This window comes from Ammospiza caudacuta, chromosome 1 (genome assembly GCF_027887145.1).
Source record: "Ammospiza caudacuta isolate bAmmCau1 chromosome 1, bAmmCau1.pri, whole genome shotgun sequence".
NCBI classification, from domain to species: domain Eukaryota; kingdom Metazoa; phylum Chordata; class Aves; order Passeriformes; family Passerellidae; genus Ammospiza; species Ammospiza caudacuta.
In genome coordinates, this window is record NC_080593.1 from 156,301,255 (window position 1) to 156,317,824 (window position 16,570).

General features: G+C 64.4%; 1 protein-coding gene across 1 annotated transcript in view; it reads right to left on the minus strand.

Moving 5' to 3' along the window:
* Window positions 1-16,570, minus strand: part of OPLAH (5-oxoprolinase, ATP-hydrolysing) — a 51,131-nt gene that overhangs the window by 21,405 nt on the left and 13,156 nt on the right. The window contains exons 5-16 of the mRNA XM_058812846.1: window positions 14,772-14,967; window positions 12,665-12,830; window positions 10,653-10,791; window positions 9,804-9,871; window positions 8,674-8,996; window positions 8,470-8,582; window positions 7,044-7,214; window positions 5,250-5,387; window positions 3,474-3,612; window positions 2,840-2,952; window positions 2,004-2,155; window positions 936-1,096 (exon numbers count right to left, since the gene is read on the minus strand). Coding sequence (XP_058668829.1) covers window positions 936-1,096; window positions 2,004-2,155; window positions 2,840-2,952; window positions 3,474-3,612; window positions 5,250-5,387; window positions 7,044-7,214; window positions 8,470-8,582; window positions 8,674-8,996; window positions 9,804-9,871; window positions 10,653-10,791; window positions 12,665-12,830; window positions 14,772-14,967 — 1,879 coding nt within the window. The remainder of the gene's footprint in view (window positions 1-935; window positions 1,097-2,003; window positions 2,156-2,839; window positions 2,953-3,473; window positions 3,613-5,249; window positions 5,388-7,043; window positions 7,215-8,469; window positions 8,583-8,673; window positions 8,997-9,803; window positions 9,872-10,652; window positions 10,792-12,664; window positions 12,831-14,771; window positions 14,968-16,570) is intronic.

Genomic DNA, 16,570 nt, shown 5'->3' on the forward strand with positions numbered 1-16,570 from the left:
AAATTCCCTCCAGGACCCCCAAAACCCTTCCAAGACCCCCGCCCAAATTACCCCCAAACCGCCCCCCCCCCCCCCAATTCCTCACCTGGAATTCCACAGCTCCTGCACGGCCCTGGGACCCCCAAACACACCTGGGACCCCCCAAATCCCCTCAATTTTCCCCCAAATCCCCTCACCTGGATCTGCACGGCTCCTGCACGGCCCTGGGACCACCCGAGACCCCCCAAATCCCCTCTGAGAGCCCCAAAACTCACGCTGGGACCCCCAAATCCCCCCCAAACCCCTCACCTGGAACTGCACGGCTCCTGCACGGCTCTGGGACCCCCAAACACACCTGGGACCCCCCAAATCCCCCAAATCCCCTCACCTGGAACTGCACGGCTCCTGCACGGCCCTGGGACCACCCAAGACCCCCCAAATCCCCTCTGGGACCCCCAAACACACCTGGGACCCCCAAATCCCCCCCAATCCCCTCACCTGGAACTGCACGGCTCCTGCATGGCTCTGGGACCCCTCAAACACACGTGGGACCCCCCAAATCCCCCCAGGAACCCCCCAGTCCCCTCACCTGGAACTGCACGGCTCCTGCACGGCTCTGGGACCCCCAAACACACCTGGGACCCCCCAAATCCCCCAAATCCCCTCACCTGGAACTGCACGGCTCCTGCATGGCGCCCAGGTGCGCGGGGATGTGGGGGGCGTTGGACACGAGCCAGAGACCCCCAAACACCCCAAATCCCCCCCAGATCCCCCCAAATCCCCCCAATCCCCTCACCTGGAACTGCACGGCTCCTGCACGGCTCTGGGACCCCCAAACCCCCCAGGGACCCCCCAAACCCCCCTGGGACCCCCCCAATCCCCTCACCTGGAACTGCACGGCTCCTGCACGGCTCTGGGACCCCCAAACACACCAGGGACCCCCGAAATCCCCTCACCTGGAACTGCACGGCCTCCTGCATGGCGCCCAGGTGCACGGGGATGTGGGGGGCGTTGGACACGAGCCCCCCGTCGGGCCCGAACAGGGCGCACGAGAAGTCGAGGCGCTCCTTGATGTTGGTGGAGATGGCCGTGCGCTGCAGCGTGCGCCCCATCTGCTCTGCGGGGACACGGCACCCTCAGGGGGACCCCGAAACGGGGGGGACCCCCGGCAACCGGCCCCGAGACCCCCGCGACCGCCCCGAGAGCATCCCCGGGACCCCCGGCGCTGGGCCGGCCTCGAGGGACGAGGTTGAGTCGAGGGGTCCCTGTCTGTGGGGACCCCCAGGGACACCCCAGGAATGGGGACACCTCGGGGGGACCCACAGAGACCCCCTCAGGAACCCCCCCCGGACCCCCCAGGATCCACCCAGACCCCCCAAAGCCCCCCAAAGCCTCCCCCAAAGCCCCACCTGCGATGATCATGGAGCCCCAGGAGACCCCAGGACACCCTTCAGGACCCCCCAAAGCCCCCCGGGACCCCCCCAGGACGTCCCCAAACCTCCCCCAGACCCCCCCCAAATCCCACCTGCGATGCTCATGGAGCCCCAGGACCCCCCCAGACCCTCTCAACCCCCCCCCCCAGGACCCCCCAGGACCCCCCCAAATCCCACCTGCGATGCTCATGGAGCGGTGCGAGAACACGGAGAGCGCCACCGGCTCCAGTCCCGTGCCCAGGGACCCCCGGGACCCCCCAAAGCCCCGCAAAGCCCCCCAGGACCCCCTCAGGAACCCCCAAACCCCTCCCCAGGACCCCCCCCAAATCCCACCTGCGATGCTCATGGAGCGGTGCGAGAACACGGAGAGCTCCATGGCCGGGCCCTGGGACCCCCGGGACCCCCCAAAGCCCCCCCAAAGCCCCCCGGGACCCCCCAAAGCCCCCAGGACTCCCTCAGGAACCCCCCCAAATCCCACCTGCGATGCTCATGGAGCGGTGCCAGAACACTGAGAGCTCCATGGCCGGGCCCAGGGACCCCCGGGACCCCCCAAAGCCCCCAGGACCCCCTCAGGAACCCCCCAAATCCCACCTGCGATGCTCATGAAGCGGTGCGAGAACACGGAGAGCGCCACCGGCTCCATGGCCGGGCCCAGGGCGGGCGCCGTCCCCGCCGTCACCTCGATGCTGATGTCCCCAAGGGCGGTGACACGGGCCACGCAGCCCGGCTCCACCACGATCGTGCTGGGGGGCGGCGCGGGTCACCTTGGGGCTCCCCCAAATCCCCCCGGGGTCCCACAGGGCACGCGGGGGGCTCCCTGAATCCCGCCCAGGGTGCCGCCACGCCCGGGTGCCCCTGTGCCCCCCGGTCCCCCCTCTGTCCCCACCTGTCCCCCTTGTCCCCGTCCTTGTCCCTGCCCCGGCCCCCATCCCCGTCCCCTCCTGTCCCCATCCCTGTCCCCACCGTGCCCCTGTCCCTGTGTCACCTCTCCCACTGTCCCCCTGTCCCCTCTGTCCCTGTCCATGTGTCCCCCTGTCCCGGTGTCACCTATCCCCTGTCCCTGTCCCCATCCCTGTCCCCAGTGTCCCCCTGTCTCTGTCCCCGTCCCTTCTGTCCCCCTGTCCCCCTGTCCGTGTGTCCCCATTGTCCCCCTGTCCCCCTGTCCGTGTGTCCCGGTGTCACCTGTTGGTGTCGATGACAATGGCCGGCCCGGGCAGGGCGTGGTCCCTGTCCCTGTGTGTCCCCATTGTCCCCGTGTCCCATCCCTGTCCCCACTGTCCCATCCCTGTCCCTGTCCCCAGTGTCACCTGTTGGTGTCGCTGACGATGGCCGGCCCGGGCAGGGCGTGGTCCCTGTGTCCCCCTGTCCCTGTCCCCACTGTCCCATCCCTGTCCCTGTCCCCATTGTCCCCCTGTCCCCAGTGTCACCTGTTGGTGTCGATGACGATGGCCGGCCCGGGCAGGGCGTGGTCCGAGCCCAGCTCCCCCAGCAGGAACACGGGGGTGTCCCGGTACCCCCCCTCGAAATAGCACCGGGTCACCTGGGGGGGCATGGGGACACACCTGGGGTCACCCGGGGTCAGCCCTGAGTCACCCGGGGTCACCTGGGGTCACCTCATACCCAGTGTCCCCCCTCGAAATAGCACCGGGTCACCTGGGGGGGCATGGGGACACACCTGGGGTCACCCGGGGTCACCTGGGGTCACCTCATACCCAGTGTCCCCCCTCGAAATAGCACCGGGTCACCTGGGGGGTCACCTGAGGGGTCACCTGGGGTCACCCCTGGGGTCACTGCTGGGGTCACTCCTGGGTCACCTTGGGGTCACCCCCAGACCCCAGGTAACCCCCAGACCCCCTGACCCCAGACACCCCCAGGCCCCCAATTTCCCCCCAGCACCCCCAGCCCCTCCGGTGCCCCCCATTCCCGGTGCCCCCCCGTGCCCCCAGTGCCCCCCGTGCCCCCCCCATTCCCGGTGCCCCCCATTCCCGGTGCCACCCCCAGTTCCCCATGACCCCCCAGTGCCCCCCGTGCCCCCCCCAGTGCCCCCCGTGCCCCCCTCACCGTCTCCACCCTCGGGGGCTCCCCCCGGGGCGCCAGGGGGGGCTCGGGCACGGGCTCGGTGCTGCCGGTGCCCCTGACCCGCAGATCGTCCACGAGCACGGCCCGGCCCGGCATGGTGAAACCAAACTCCTGCTGGTACCTGAGAGGGGACAGGGACAGAGACACAGTGACAGTGACACACAGACAGTGACACAGTGACAGTGACACACACACAGTGACACAGTGACAGTGACACACAGCCCGGCCCGGCATGGTGAAACCAAACTCCTGCTGGTACCTGAGAGGGGACAGGGACAGGGACAGGGACAGTGACACAGGGACAGTGACACACACACAGTGACACACACACAGTGACACACGGCCCGGCCCGGCATGGTGAAACCAAACTCCTGCTGGTACCTGAGGGGACAGGGACACAGGGACACCCTGGGGACATGGGGACACTGACAGTGACACACACACAGTGACACACACACAGTGACACACGGCCCGGCCCGGCATGGTGAAACCAAACTCCTGCTGGTACCTGGGAGGGGACAGTGACACACAGTGACAGTGACACAGTGACACAGTGACAGTGACACACGGCCCGGCCCGGCATGGTGAAACCAAACTCCTGCTGGTACCTGAGGGGACAGGGACAGGGACAGTGACACACGGACAGGGACACACAGACAGGGACACACGGCCCGGCCCAGCATGGTGAAACCAAACTCCTGCTGGTACCTGAGGGGACAGGGACACAGGGACACTGACACCGGGACAGTGACACACAGACACAGTGACACAGGGACACGGCCTGGGATGGTGAAACCAAACTCCTGCTGGTACCTGGGGACAGGGACACAGTGACACCCTGGGGACATGGGGACACTGACAGTGACACAGTGACAGTGACACACACACAGTGACACACGGCCCGGCCCGGCATGGTGAAACCAAACTCCTGCTGGTACCTGGGAACAGGGACAGGGACAGTGACACACACACAGTGACAGTGACACAGTGACAGTGACACACAGTGACAATGACACACAGCCCGGCATGGTGAAACCAAATTCCTGCTGGCACCTGGGGACAGGGACAGGGACACAGTGACAGTGACAGTGACACACACACACAGTGACACACACACACAGTGACACAGGGACACGGCCTGGCATGGTGAAACCAAACTCCTGCTGGCACCTGGGGACAGGTTGGGTGGCCACGGGCAGGGCTTGGTGGCACTGGGATGGCACTGGTGGCACTGTGACATGTCGGGTGGCACTCACCTCTCGGTGAAGGTGCCCAGGAAGTCCCCAGCTCTGCAGGTGCCCGGCCCAGGGGGTGGCACTGGGATGGGTTGGGTGGCACTGTGGTGGCACTAATGGCACTGTGACAGGTTGGGTGGCCCTGGGCAGGGTTTGGTGGCACTGTGACAGGCTGGTGGTGGCACTCACCTCTCGGTGAAGGTGCCCAGGAAGTCCCCAGCTCTGCAGGTGCCCGGCCCAGGGGGTGGCACTGGGATGGGTTGGGTGGCACTGTGGTGGCACTAATGGCACTGTGACAGGTTGGGTGGCCCTGGGCAGGGTTTGGTGGCACTGTGACAGGCTGGTGGTGGCACTCACCTCTCGGTGAAGGCGCCCAGGAAGTTGCCAGCCCTGCAGGTGCCCGGCCCTGGGGGTGGCACAGGGATGGGGTTGGTGGCACTAGGATGGCACTGGTGGCACTAGGATGGCACTGGTGGCACTGGGATGGGTTTGGTGGCACTGTGACACGTCGGGTGGCACTCACCTCTCGGTGAAGGCGCCCAGGAAGTCGCCAGCCGCGCAGGTGCCCGGGCCGGGCGGGTGTCCCTGCGCCGACACCATCAGGGCGCAGTCGGTGCCCTCGTAGCGCAGGTGCAGGAACGGCTCCGTGCGGATCTGAGCCCTGCGGGGACACGCGGTGGCACCTGTGTCACCCTGGCACCATGTCACTGTGCCACCGTGTCACCCTGTCCCCATGTCACTCAGGCACCGTGGCACCACGTCACCCTGGAGCTGTGTCACCCTGTCACCCTGTCTCCATGTCACCCTGTCCCCATGTGACTCAGTCACCGTGGCACCGTGGTACCCTGTCACCCTGTCCCCATGTCACCAGTGTCACCAACACTGCATCACTCTGACACCAGTGTCACCGTGTCACACTGGCACTGCATCGCTGTGCCACCCTGGCACCGGTGTCACCGACACCTTATCGCACAGGCACCGTGTCACACGGGCACCCACACTGTCACACAGGCACTGTGGCACTGTGGCACTGTCACCGCGTCACCCTGTCACCCACAGTGTCGCCCAAGCATCCTGGCACAGTGTCACCCTGTCACACACACTACCACACAAGCACCCTGTCACCAGTGTCACCACGTCACCCTGTCTCCCTGGCACCACATCACACAGGCACCCTGGCACTGTGTCACTGTGTCACCCTGGCACTGTGTCACTGTGTCACCCTGGCACCAGCGTCACCAGCGTCACCCTGGCACTGACACTGCGTCACCCTGCCACCAGTGTCACTGTGTCATCCTGTCACCATGTCACCCTGGCACTGCATCACTGCGTCACCCTGGCACCGGTGTCACCCACACGGTCACACAGGCACCCTGCCACTGCATCACTGTGTCACCCTGGCCCCAGTGTCACCCTGGCGCTGTGCCACTGCATCACCGTGTCCCCATGTCAACCTGGCCCCAGCCCCCCATGTCCCCTGTCCCATCTCCAGTGTCCCCTGTCCCCAGGCCCCTGTCCCCACTGTCCCGTGTCCCCTGTCCTCTGCCCCGCTGTCCCTGCTGTCCCCAGTGTCACTGATGTCCCCATCCCCACTGTCTCCAGTGTCCCCTGCCCCATCTCCAGTGTCCCCACTCCCCGCTGTCCCCGTCCTCAGTGTCCCTGCTGTCCCTGCTGTCCCTGCTGTCCCCGTCCCGCCGGCGCTCCCTCCCGCCCCCATCGCGGCTCTGTTGCGGTGTCGTGTGTCACGTTGTCGTGCTGTCACGGTGTCATGCGTCACCCTGTCGTGTATCACAGTGACGCGTGTCGCGCTGTCATGGTGTCACGTGTCGCATGTCGCGGTGTCACGCTGTCGTGTATCGCGCTATCGCAGTGTCCCGCTGTCGCGGTGTCGCATGTCACGCTGTCGTGTATCACGCTATCGCGTGTCGCGGTGTCACGCTATTGCGTGTCGCGGTGTCACGCTGTCGTGTATCGCGCTGTCGCGGTGTCACGTCACGCTGTTGTGTATCGCGCTGTCGCGGTGTCACATGTCTCATGTCGCAGTGTCACGCTGTCGTGTATCACGCTATCGCGTGTCGCAGTGTCACGCTGTCGTGTATCGCGCTGTCGCGGTGTCACGCTGTCGTGCTGTCGCGTGTCGCATGTCGCGCTGTCGTGTATCGCGCTGTCGCGTGTCGCGTCGCGCTGTCACGCTGTCATGTATCGCGCTGTCGCGTGTCGCAGTGTCACGCTGTCGGGTATCGCAGTGTCGCGTGTCGCATGTTGCGGTGTCACGCTGTCGCGCTATCGCGTGTCGCGCTGTCGCGGTGTCGCTCACGGTGCGAATCCCTGCGCGCTCAGCGCGTCCCGGCAGCGCCGCTCCAGCTCGCGGAGGCGCGCCTCGAGCCGCGGGAACGCGCCCGGGCCGTACGGGAGCGCGCACGGCTCCTGCTCCTCCTGCACCGCGTCCGCGAGGGCGAGCCCCAGCGCCGAGAGCAGCCCGCTGTGCCTGGGGACAGGGCAGGGGACACCGTGTCACCGTGGGGACACCGCGGGGACACCGCGGGGACAGCCTGGGGACAGCCCCGGGACAGCACCGGGACAGCCCCGGGACACTGCGGGGACAGCGCCAGCCCCAGCGCCGAGAGCAGCCCGCTGTGCCTGCGGACAGGGCAGGGGACACAGCGCTGTCACCACGGGGACACCGTGGGGACACTGCGGGGACACTGCGGGGACAGCCTGGGGACAGTCTGGGACAGCGCCAGCCCCAGGGCCGAGAGCAGCCCGCTGTGCCTGGGGACAGGGGACAGCGCTGTCACCGTGGGGACAGCGCGGGGACAGCGAGGGGACATTGCGGGGACACCCTCAGGCCATCCCTGTCCCAGCCTGGGGACACCCCGTCCCAAACCCCCCGCGCCCCCTCCCCAGCCCTATGGTGGGAGGGGTCCGGGGGTCTCCAGGACCCTCCCTCAGAGGGGAATCCCCGGGGAGCCCCCAGCCCCGCCCCCAAATCGGGGTCCCCCCGCCCCCACCCCAGAAAGGAGATCCATCCCCACACCCCAAACCCCAACACGGGGGTCCCCACGCCCCCTGCCCGTCCCGGGGATCTCCCTGCCCACCCCGGGGGTCTCCCCACGCCCCCTGCCCACACCAAGGGTCCCTGTGCCCCCTGCCCATCTCAGGGTTCCCTGGGTGGGTGTCCCCACGCCCCCTGCCCATCCCGGGGGTCCCGGTGCCCACTTCGGGGGTCCCTGTGCCCGCCCCGGGGGTCTCCCCACACGTACTTGTGGATGAAGACGTGGGCCATGCCCAGCGTGCCGTCCCCCAGCCCCCTGCCCACCCCGGGGGTCCCTGTGCCCCCTGCCCACCCTCAGGGTCCCTGTGCCCACCCCGGGGGTGTCCCCACGCCCTCTGCCCACACAAAGGGTCCCTGTGCCCCCTGCCCATCTCAGGGTTCCCTGGGTGGGTGTCCCCACGCCCCCTGCCCATCCCGGGGGTCCCTGTGCCCATCCCGGGGGTCCCTGTGCCCCCTGCCCACCCTCAGGGTCCCAATGCCCGCCCCGGGGGTCTCCCCACGCCCCCTGCCCATACGTACTTGTGGATGAAGACGCGGGCCATGCCCAGTGTGCCGTCCCCCTGCCCCCTGCCCACCCTGGGGGTCTCTATGCCCCCTGCCCATCCCGGGGGTCCCTGTGCCCCCTGCCCACCCTCAGGGTCCCGGTGCCCGCCCCGGGGGTCTCCCCACGCCCCCTGCCCACACGTACTTGTGGATGAAGACGCGGGCCATGCCCAGCGTGCGGGCGATGGCACACGCGTGCTGCCCCCCGGCGCCCCCGAAGCACGCCAGCACGTGTCGCGCCGCGTCGTGTCCCCGCGCCTGCCGCCACCACCGGGGGGACACGCGGGTGACACCGCTGCCACCCGCGCGGCCCCCTGCCCGTGCCGGGGGTCCCTCGGGGGTCCCGCACCTGCGTCAGGGCGCGGATGGGCCGGCACATGGCCTCGTTGGCCACGCGGATGAAGCCCAGCGCCACCTCCTCCACCGAGAGCTTGTCGCCGCCGCTGTCGCCGCTGTCGCCGCTGTCGCCGCTGTCGCCGCTGTCGCCGCTGTCGCCGCTGTCGCCGCCGTGTCCCCGGAAGGCGCGGATGGTGGCGGCCAGCTCCCGGAAAGCCGCCGCGGCCGTGTCGCGACAGAGGGGCTGGTCCTCGTTGGGACCGAAGATGCGCGGGAAGAACTCGGGCAGCAGCCGGCCCAGAACCAGGTTGGCGTCCGTGACCGTCAGGGGACCGCCTGGGGACAGTGGGGACAATGGGGACATGGGGGACATGGGGGACGTGAGGGACATGGGGGACATTGGGGACATTGGGGACATGGGGGATGTGGGGGACATTGGGGACATGGGGGACAATGGGGACACGGGGACATTGGGGACATGGGGGTCAGGGGCGTCAGTGACCGTCAGGGGACCGCCTGGGGACAATGGGGACATTGGGGTCAAGGGGACCGCCTGGGGACTGGGGACATTGGGGACATTGGGGACATTAGGGACGTGGGGGACATGGGGGTCATTGGGGACATTGGGGACATTGGGGACATGGGGGTCAGGAGCGTCCGTGACCATCAGGGGACCGCCTGGGGACATTGGGGACATTGGGGACATGGGGGACATGGGGGACACAGGGACATTGGGGACATTGGGGACATTGGGGACATGGGGGTCAGGGGACCTCCTGGGGACACGGGGACATTGGGGACATTGGGGACATTGGGGACATGGGGGTGAGGGGGGTCAGGGGAACGTCTGGGGACATGGGGACAATGGGGACAGCCTGGGGACAATGAGGACTATGGGGACAACGGGGGGCGTCAGAAAGGACACGGGGGTTCAGGGGACATTGGGGGGGGTCAGGGGGACACGGGGACAATGGGGACACAGGGGGGGTCAGAGGGGACACAGGGTCTCCAAGGTTCCCCGGGAGGGGTCAGGGGACACGGGGACACGAGGGGTCGGGGGAGGTCAGGGGGACACTGGGGACACGGCGGGGGTCAGGGGGCTCGGGGGGACACGGGGGGACACGGGCGCTGTCCCTGACTCACCCTTGCGGTAACAGGCAGGGCCCGGGTGGGCGCCCGCGGACTCGGGACCGACCACGTAGAGCCCGGACCTGCGGGACAGACATGGGGACAGACATGGGGACAGACATGGGGACACATGGGGACATGGGGACAGTGGGGACAGTGGGGACATGGGGACAGTGGGGACAGTGGGGACAGACACGGGGACAGACATGGGGACAGACACGGGGACAGACATGGGGACACATGGGGACAGTGGGGACATGGGGACAGACATGGGGACACAGGGACAGACATGGGGACACATGGGGACATGGGGACAGTGGGGACATGGGGACAGTGGGGACAGACACGGGGACAGACACGGGGACACATGGGGACACAGGGACAGACATGGGGACAGACACGGGGACATGGGGACAGACACGGGGACAGACATGGGGACACATGGGGACAGTGGGGACACGGGGACAGACACAGGGACACACATGGGGACACGGGGACACAGGGACATGGGGACAGATACGGGGATACGGGGACAGACATGGGGACAGACATGGGGACACATGGGGACAGACATGGGGACACATGGGGACAGACCCGGGGACACGGGGACAGACACAGGGACACACATGGGGACACGGGGACACAGGGACATGGGGACAGATAAGGGGACACGGGGACAGACACGGGGACACGGAAGGGACAGCGACACCCACGGGTGCCCCTCACTCCCCTGGGACACACCTGGAACCCCCCCCCCTACATCTCCCCCCATCCCCGGAGCCCCCTCCCCACACCTGAAGAAGAGGCGGGAGCCCACCTGGCCCCTGGAGCCCCCTCCCCACAGCCGGAGCCCCCTCCCCACACCTGAAGAAGAGGCGGGACCCCCCCCCGGCCGCCACGGTGTTGATGTCGAGCTGCGGGGCCTGGATGGAGACCCCGGCCGTGCTGGCCTCGAACACGTGCTCGAAATGCCCCGCGAAGCGGCTCACGTCCGTGGAGGTGCCTGGGGACCCCAAAATACCCCAAAACTGACCCCAAAAACACCCCAAAACTGACCCCAAAAACACCCCAAAACTGACCCCAAAATACCCCAAAACTGACCCCAAAACCACCCCAAAACTGACCCCAAAATACCCCAAAAACACCCTAAAACTGACCCCAAAATACTCCAGAAACACCCCAAAACTGACCCCAAAATACCCCAAAACTGTCCCCAAAATACCCCAAAAATGACCCCAAAATACCCCAAAAATACCCCAAAACTGACCCCAAAAACACCCCAAAACTGACCCCAAAACCACCCCAAAACTGACCCCAAAATACCCCAAAACTGACCCCAAAATACCCCAAAAACACCCCAAAACTGACCCCAAAATACCCCAAAACTGACCCCAAAATACCCCAAAAACACCCCAAAACTGACCCCAAAATACTCCAAAGACACCCCAAAACTGACCAGACACCCCAAAACTGACCCCAAAAGCACTCCAAAACTGACCCCAAAATACCCCAAAAGTGACCCCAAAATGCCCCAAAACTGACCGCAAAAGCACCCCAAAACTGACCAGAGACACCCCAAAATCATCCCATTCCAACTGCCCCGTGAAGCAGCTCACGTCTGTAGGGGTGACTGAGGGCACCCCAAAACTGAGAGACCCCGAAACTGCCCCATCCCAAAGCCAGCGGGACCCCCGACCTCAGAGAGACCCCAAAACTGGCGCACCCCAAAACTGAGGGGCCACAGAAACGCCCCATCCCGACCGCAGAGAGACCCCAAAACTGGCGCACCCCAAAACTGGCGCACCCCAAAACCGCCCCATCCCGACCGCAGAGAGACCCCAAAACTGGCGCACCCCAAAACTGGCGCACCCCAAAACCGCCCCATCCCGACCGCAGAGAGACCCCAAAACTGGCGCACCCCAAAACTGGCGCACCCCAAAACCGCCCCATCCCGACCCCTTCACGCGGCTCACGTCCATTGAGGTGCCTGGGGGGAGGCACCCCAAAACTGGGGGACCCCAAAAAACACCCAAACACCCCGTCCCAACCCCAGAGAGACCCCAGTGCCGGTGGGACCCCGACCCTGGTGGGACCCCCCCCAGGACCCCCAATGCCCCGTGGTCCCCAATCCCTCCGGGACCCCCAATCCCAGCGGGACCCCCACCCTCAATGGGACCCCAATCCCCACTGTGACCCCAATCCCAATGGGACCCCAATCCCAGCAGGACCCCCACCCTCAATGGGACCCCAATCCCCCTGTGACCCCAATCCCAATGGGACCCCAATCCCAGCAGGACCCCCACCCTCAATGGGACCCCAATCCCCCTGTGACCCCAATCCCAATGGGACCCCAATCCCAGCAGGACCCCCACCCTCAATGGGACCCCCAATCCCCCCTGTGACCCCCCTGGGACCCCCAATCCCAGCAGGACCCCCACCCTCAATGGGACCCCCAGCCCCCCGTGACCCCAATCCCAATGGGACCCCAATCCCAGCGGGACCCCCGGGACCCCCAATCCCCCCCATGACCCCCCCATGACTCCAATCCCAGCGGGACCCCCACCCTCAATGGGACCCCAATCCCCCTGTGACCCCAATCCCTCCGGGACCCCCAATCCCAGCGGGACCCCCACCCTCAATGGGACCCCCAATCCCCACTGTGACCCCAATCCCAATGGGACCCCCAATCCCCCTGTGACCCCCCCGGGACCCCCAATCGCCCCTGTAAAACCCAATCCCAGTGGGACCCCCACCCTCAATGGGACCCCCTGACCCCCGTGACCCCAATCCCCCCCTGACCCCCCGTGACCCCCCCACAACCCCGATCCCCCCCGTGACCCCGATTCCCCCCGGGACCCCCCGTTCCCCGCTCTCACCTCCCATGTCGAAGCCGATCACGGGGGTCCCGTCCCGGGGGTCGAAGGTGGTCCGGGCGTAGCCCACGACCCCCGCGGCCGGGCCCGACAGGATGGCCCGGGCCCCCCCAAAGCTGGCCATGGGGGTGAGCCCCCCGTCCGAGCGCATGAACTGCACCGCGACCCCCTGAAATGGGGGTACATGGGGGGGTCAGGGGTGTCAGAGCCCCCCAAAGCTGGCCATGGGGGTGAGCCCCCCGTCCGAGCGCATGAACTGTACCGGGACCCCCTGAAATGGGGAAATGGGGGGGTCAGGGGGGGTCTATGGGGGTGAGCCCCCCGTCCGAGCGCATGAACTGCACCGGGACCCCCTGAAATGGGGATACATGGGGGGCTCAGGGGGTCCTGGGGGGTCCTGGGGGGCTCAGCAGAATTGGGGGGACATTGGAGGGGGCTCGGGGAGGCCCATGGGGTGGGAGGGGTGGGAGTCAATGGGGGGGGGGGCACAGTGAGAAATGGGGGGTTCTGGTGGGAAATGGGGGGGATGTCAGTGGGAAATGGGGGGGGGTCCCGGTAGGAAATGAGAGGGGGGGTCCTGGTGGGAAATGCGGGGGGGGCACAGTAGGAAATGGGGGGTCCTGGTGGGAAATGGGGGGGGGTCCCTGTAGGAAATGGGGAGGAGGGGGACAGTGGGAAATGAGGGGAGGGGTCCCAGTGGGAAATGGGGGAGGGGTCCCGGTGGGAAATCGGGGGGATCCCTGTAGGAAATGGGGGAGGGTCCCAGCGGGGCAGGAGCCAATGGGAGGGGCACAGTGGGAAATGGGGGGGGGTCCAAGCAGGAGACTGGGGGGGGTCCCAGTAGTAAATGAGGGGGGGAGTCCCGGTGGGAAATGGGGAGGGGGTCGCGGAAGGGCCAACGCCCTCAGGGGGGTCCCGGTGGGAGGGGGGACATTGGGGGTGTCCTTGTGGGTCTGGGGGTGTCCCGGGGGTGTCCCAGCCGTGTCCCCACCCTTGTCCCGGGCTGTCCCAGCGGGTCCCAGGGCGTCACAGGGTGTGCTGGCTTTGTCCCGTGTCAGCCCTGGCTCTGTCCCGGGCCAGTCCCGCTGTAACCCAGGTCAGTCCCTGCTCTATCCCGGGTCTATCCCAGGTCAGTCCCTGCTCTATCCCGGGTCTATCCCAGGTCAGTCCCTGCTCTATCCCGGGTCTATCCCAGGTCAGTCCCTGCTCTATCCCGGGTCTATCCCAGGTCAGTCCCTGCTCTATCCCGGGTCTATCCCAGGTCAGTCCCTGCTCTATCCCGGTCTATCCCAGGTCAGTCCCTGCTCACTCCCGGGTCTATCCCAGGTCAGTCCCTGCTCTATCCCGGGTCTATCCCAGGTCAGTCCCTGCTCTATCCCGGGCCAATCCCAGGTCAGTCCCTGCTCTATCCCGGGTCTATCCCAGGTCAGTCCCTGCTCTATCCCGGGCCAATCCCAGGTCAGTCCCTGCTCTATCCCGGGTCTATCCCAGGTCAGTCCCTGCTCTATCCCGGGCCAATCCCAGGTCAGTCCCTGCTCTATCCCGGGTCTATCCCAGGTCAGTCCCTGCTCTATCCCGGGCCAATCCCAGGTCAGTCCCTGCTCTATCCCGGGCCAATCCCAGGTCAGTCCCTGCTCTATCCCGGGTCTATCCCAGGTCAGTCCCTGCTCTATCCCGGGCCAATCCCAGGTCAGTCCCTGCTCTATCCCGGGCCAATCCCAGGTCAGTCCCTGCTCTATCCCGGGTCTATCCCAGGTCAGTCCCTGCTCTATCCCGGGCCAATCCCAGGTCAGTCCCTGCTCTATCCCGGGTCTATCCCAGGTCAGTCCCTGCTCTATCCCGGGCCAATCCCAGGTCAGTCCCTGCTCTATCCCGGGCCAATCCCAGGTCAGTCCCTGCTCTATCCCGTGTCTGTCCCAGGTCAGTCCCTGCTCACTCCCGTGTCTATCCCAGGTCAGTCAGTTCGAGCCCGTCCCGGAATCCCTGGCAGAAGCCGGGCAGGTACAGGCGCACACCTGGGCTCAGGTAGGCCCGGCTCAGTCCCGGGTCAGTCCCAGGTCAGTCCCTGCTCTATCCCGGGTCTATCCCAGGTCAGTCTGTCCCCACTCACCTTGAGCCCGTCGCGGAAGCCCTGGCAGAAGCCGTGCAGGTATCTGCGCACACCTGGGCTCAGGTAGGCGTCGGCGCAGGCCGTGAGCCCCCGCGGCACCGCCCGCGCCATGCCGGCCACGGCCGAGGAGAGCGACACCTGGGAGAAACCCAGGGACAGCGCCAGGGCCCCCACCTGCTCCTCGTGACCCGGCCACCTGTGAGGGGACACCTGAGTTACACCTGGGGAACACCTGAGTAACACCTGAGTTACAGCAAACACCTGAGTTACACCACGGCCCAGGAGAGCGACACCTGGGAGAAACCCAGGGACAGCGCCAGGGCCCCCACCTGCTCCTCGTGACCCGGCCACCTGTGAGGGGACACCTGTGTCACACCTGTGTTACACCTGTGTCACCTGGAACCCCCAATCACACCTGCAGAGCTGTCAATCAATCAGCCAATTGATCATCCAATCAATCAGCCAATCCATCTATAAATCAATCAATCAGCCAATCAATCCCTCAACCAATCAATCATTCAGCCCATCAATCAATCAGCCCATCAATCAATCAATCAATCAATCAGCCAATCAACCCATCGACCAGCCAATCAATCGATCGGCCAATTGATCAATCAACCAATCAATCAATTAATCAGCCAATAATCCCATCGACCAGCCAACCAATCAATCAGCCCATCAATCAATCAGCCAATCAATCAATCAGCCAATCAACCCATCGACCAGCCAATCAATCGATCGGCCAATCAATCGATCAGCCAATTGATCAAACAACCAATCAATCAATTAATCAGCCAATCATCCCATCGACCAGCCAACCAATCAATCAGCCAACCAATCACTCAATCAATCAATCAATCAATCAAAAAATCATTCAATCAATCAATCAATCAATCAATCAGCCAATGTGGGGATTTTTCCCCTTTTTTTCCTCCTTTTTTGACCTCCTGAACCCAAATCTGGGCATTTTCCTCTCTTTTCTCTTTTTTCCTCTCTTTTTGTCTCATTTTTTGAGCCCCAGAACCCAAATCTGGGCATTTCTCTCTTTTCTCTTTTTATTTCCTTTATTTTTTGACCTCCTGAACACAAATCTGAGCTTTTTTCCTCTTTTATTTTTATCTTTTTTTGACCTCCTGAACCCAAATCTGGGCTTTTTTCCTCTTTTCTCTTTCTCTCACCTCCAGAATCCAAATTTGGAACTCTTTCTCTCTTTTTTTAATATTTTTTTTATCTCCAGACCCAAATTCTGGACTTTTTTTCTTTTTTTTCTAACCTTTTTTTGACCTCCTGAACCCAAATCTGGGCATTTTCCTTCCTTCCTTTTTATCTCATTTTTTGACCCCACAGAACCCAAATCTGGGGTATTTTTCTCTCTCTCTCTTTTTTTTTTTTTTCTTTTTATTTTTGATCTCCAGAACCCAAATCTGGGCAATTTTTTCTCTGTTTTTTCCTCATTTTTTTGAGCTCCGGGACCCAAATCTGCAGATTTTTTTGATTTTTCTCTTTTTTTCGAGCTCCAGAACCCAAATCTGGGCATTTTTCCCTTTTTTCTCCTCATTTTTGAGCCCTTTCCTTTCCCCTTTTCCCGGAATTTTCTGGGCTCCTCCCATCCCAGGGTTCCACGTTTCCAGGTGAAATTAATGGGTTTAATTAATGCTAATTGGGTTTAATTAACGCCAATTTGATGCTAATTAACGCCAAATCGGTGCTAATTAACGCCCCGGGGAATGGGGCTGAATTTGGGGTGAATTTGGGCCGAGTTTGGGTGAATTTGGGGCTGACTTTGGGTTGAATTTGGG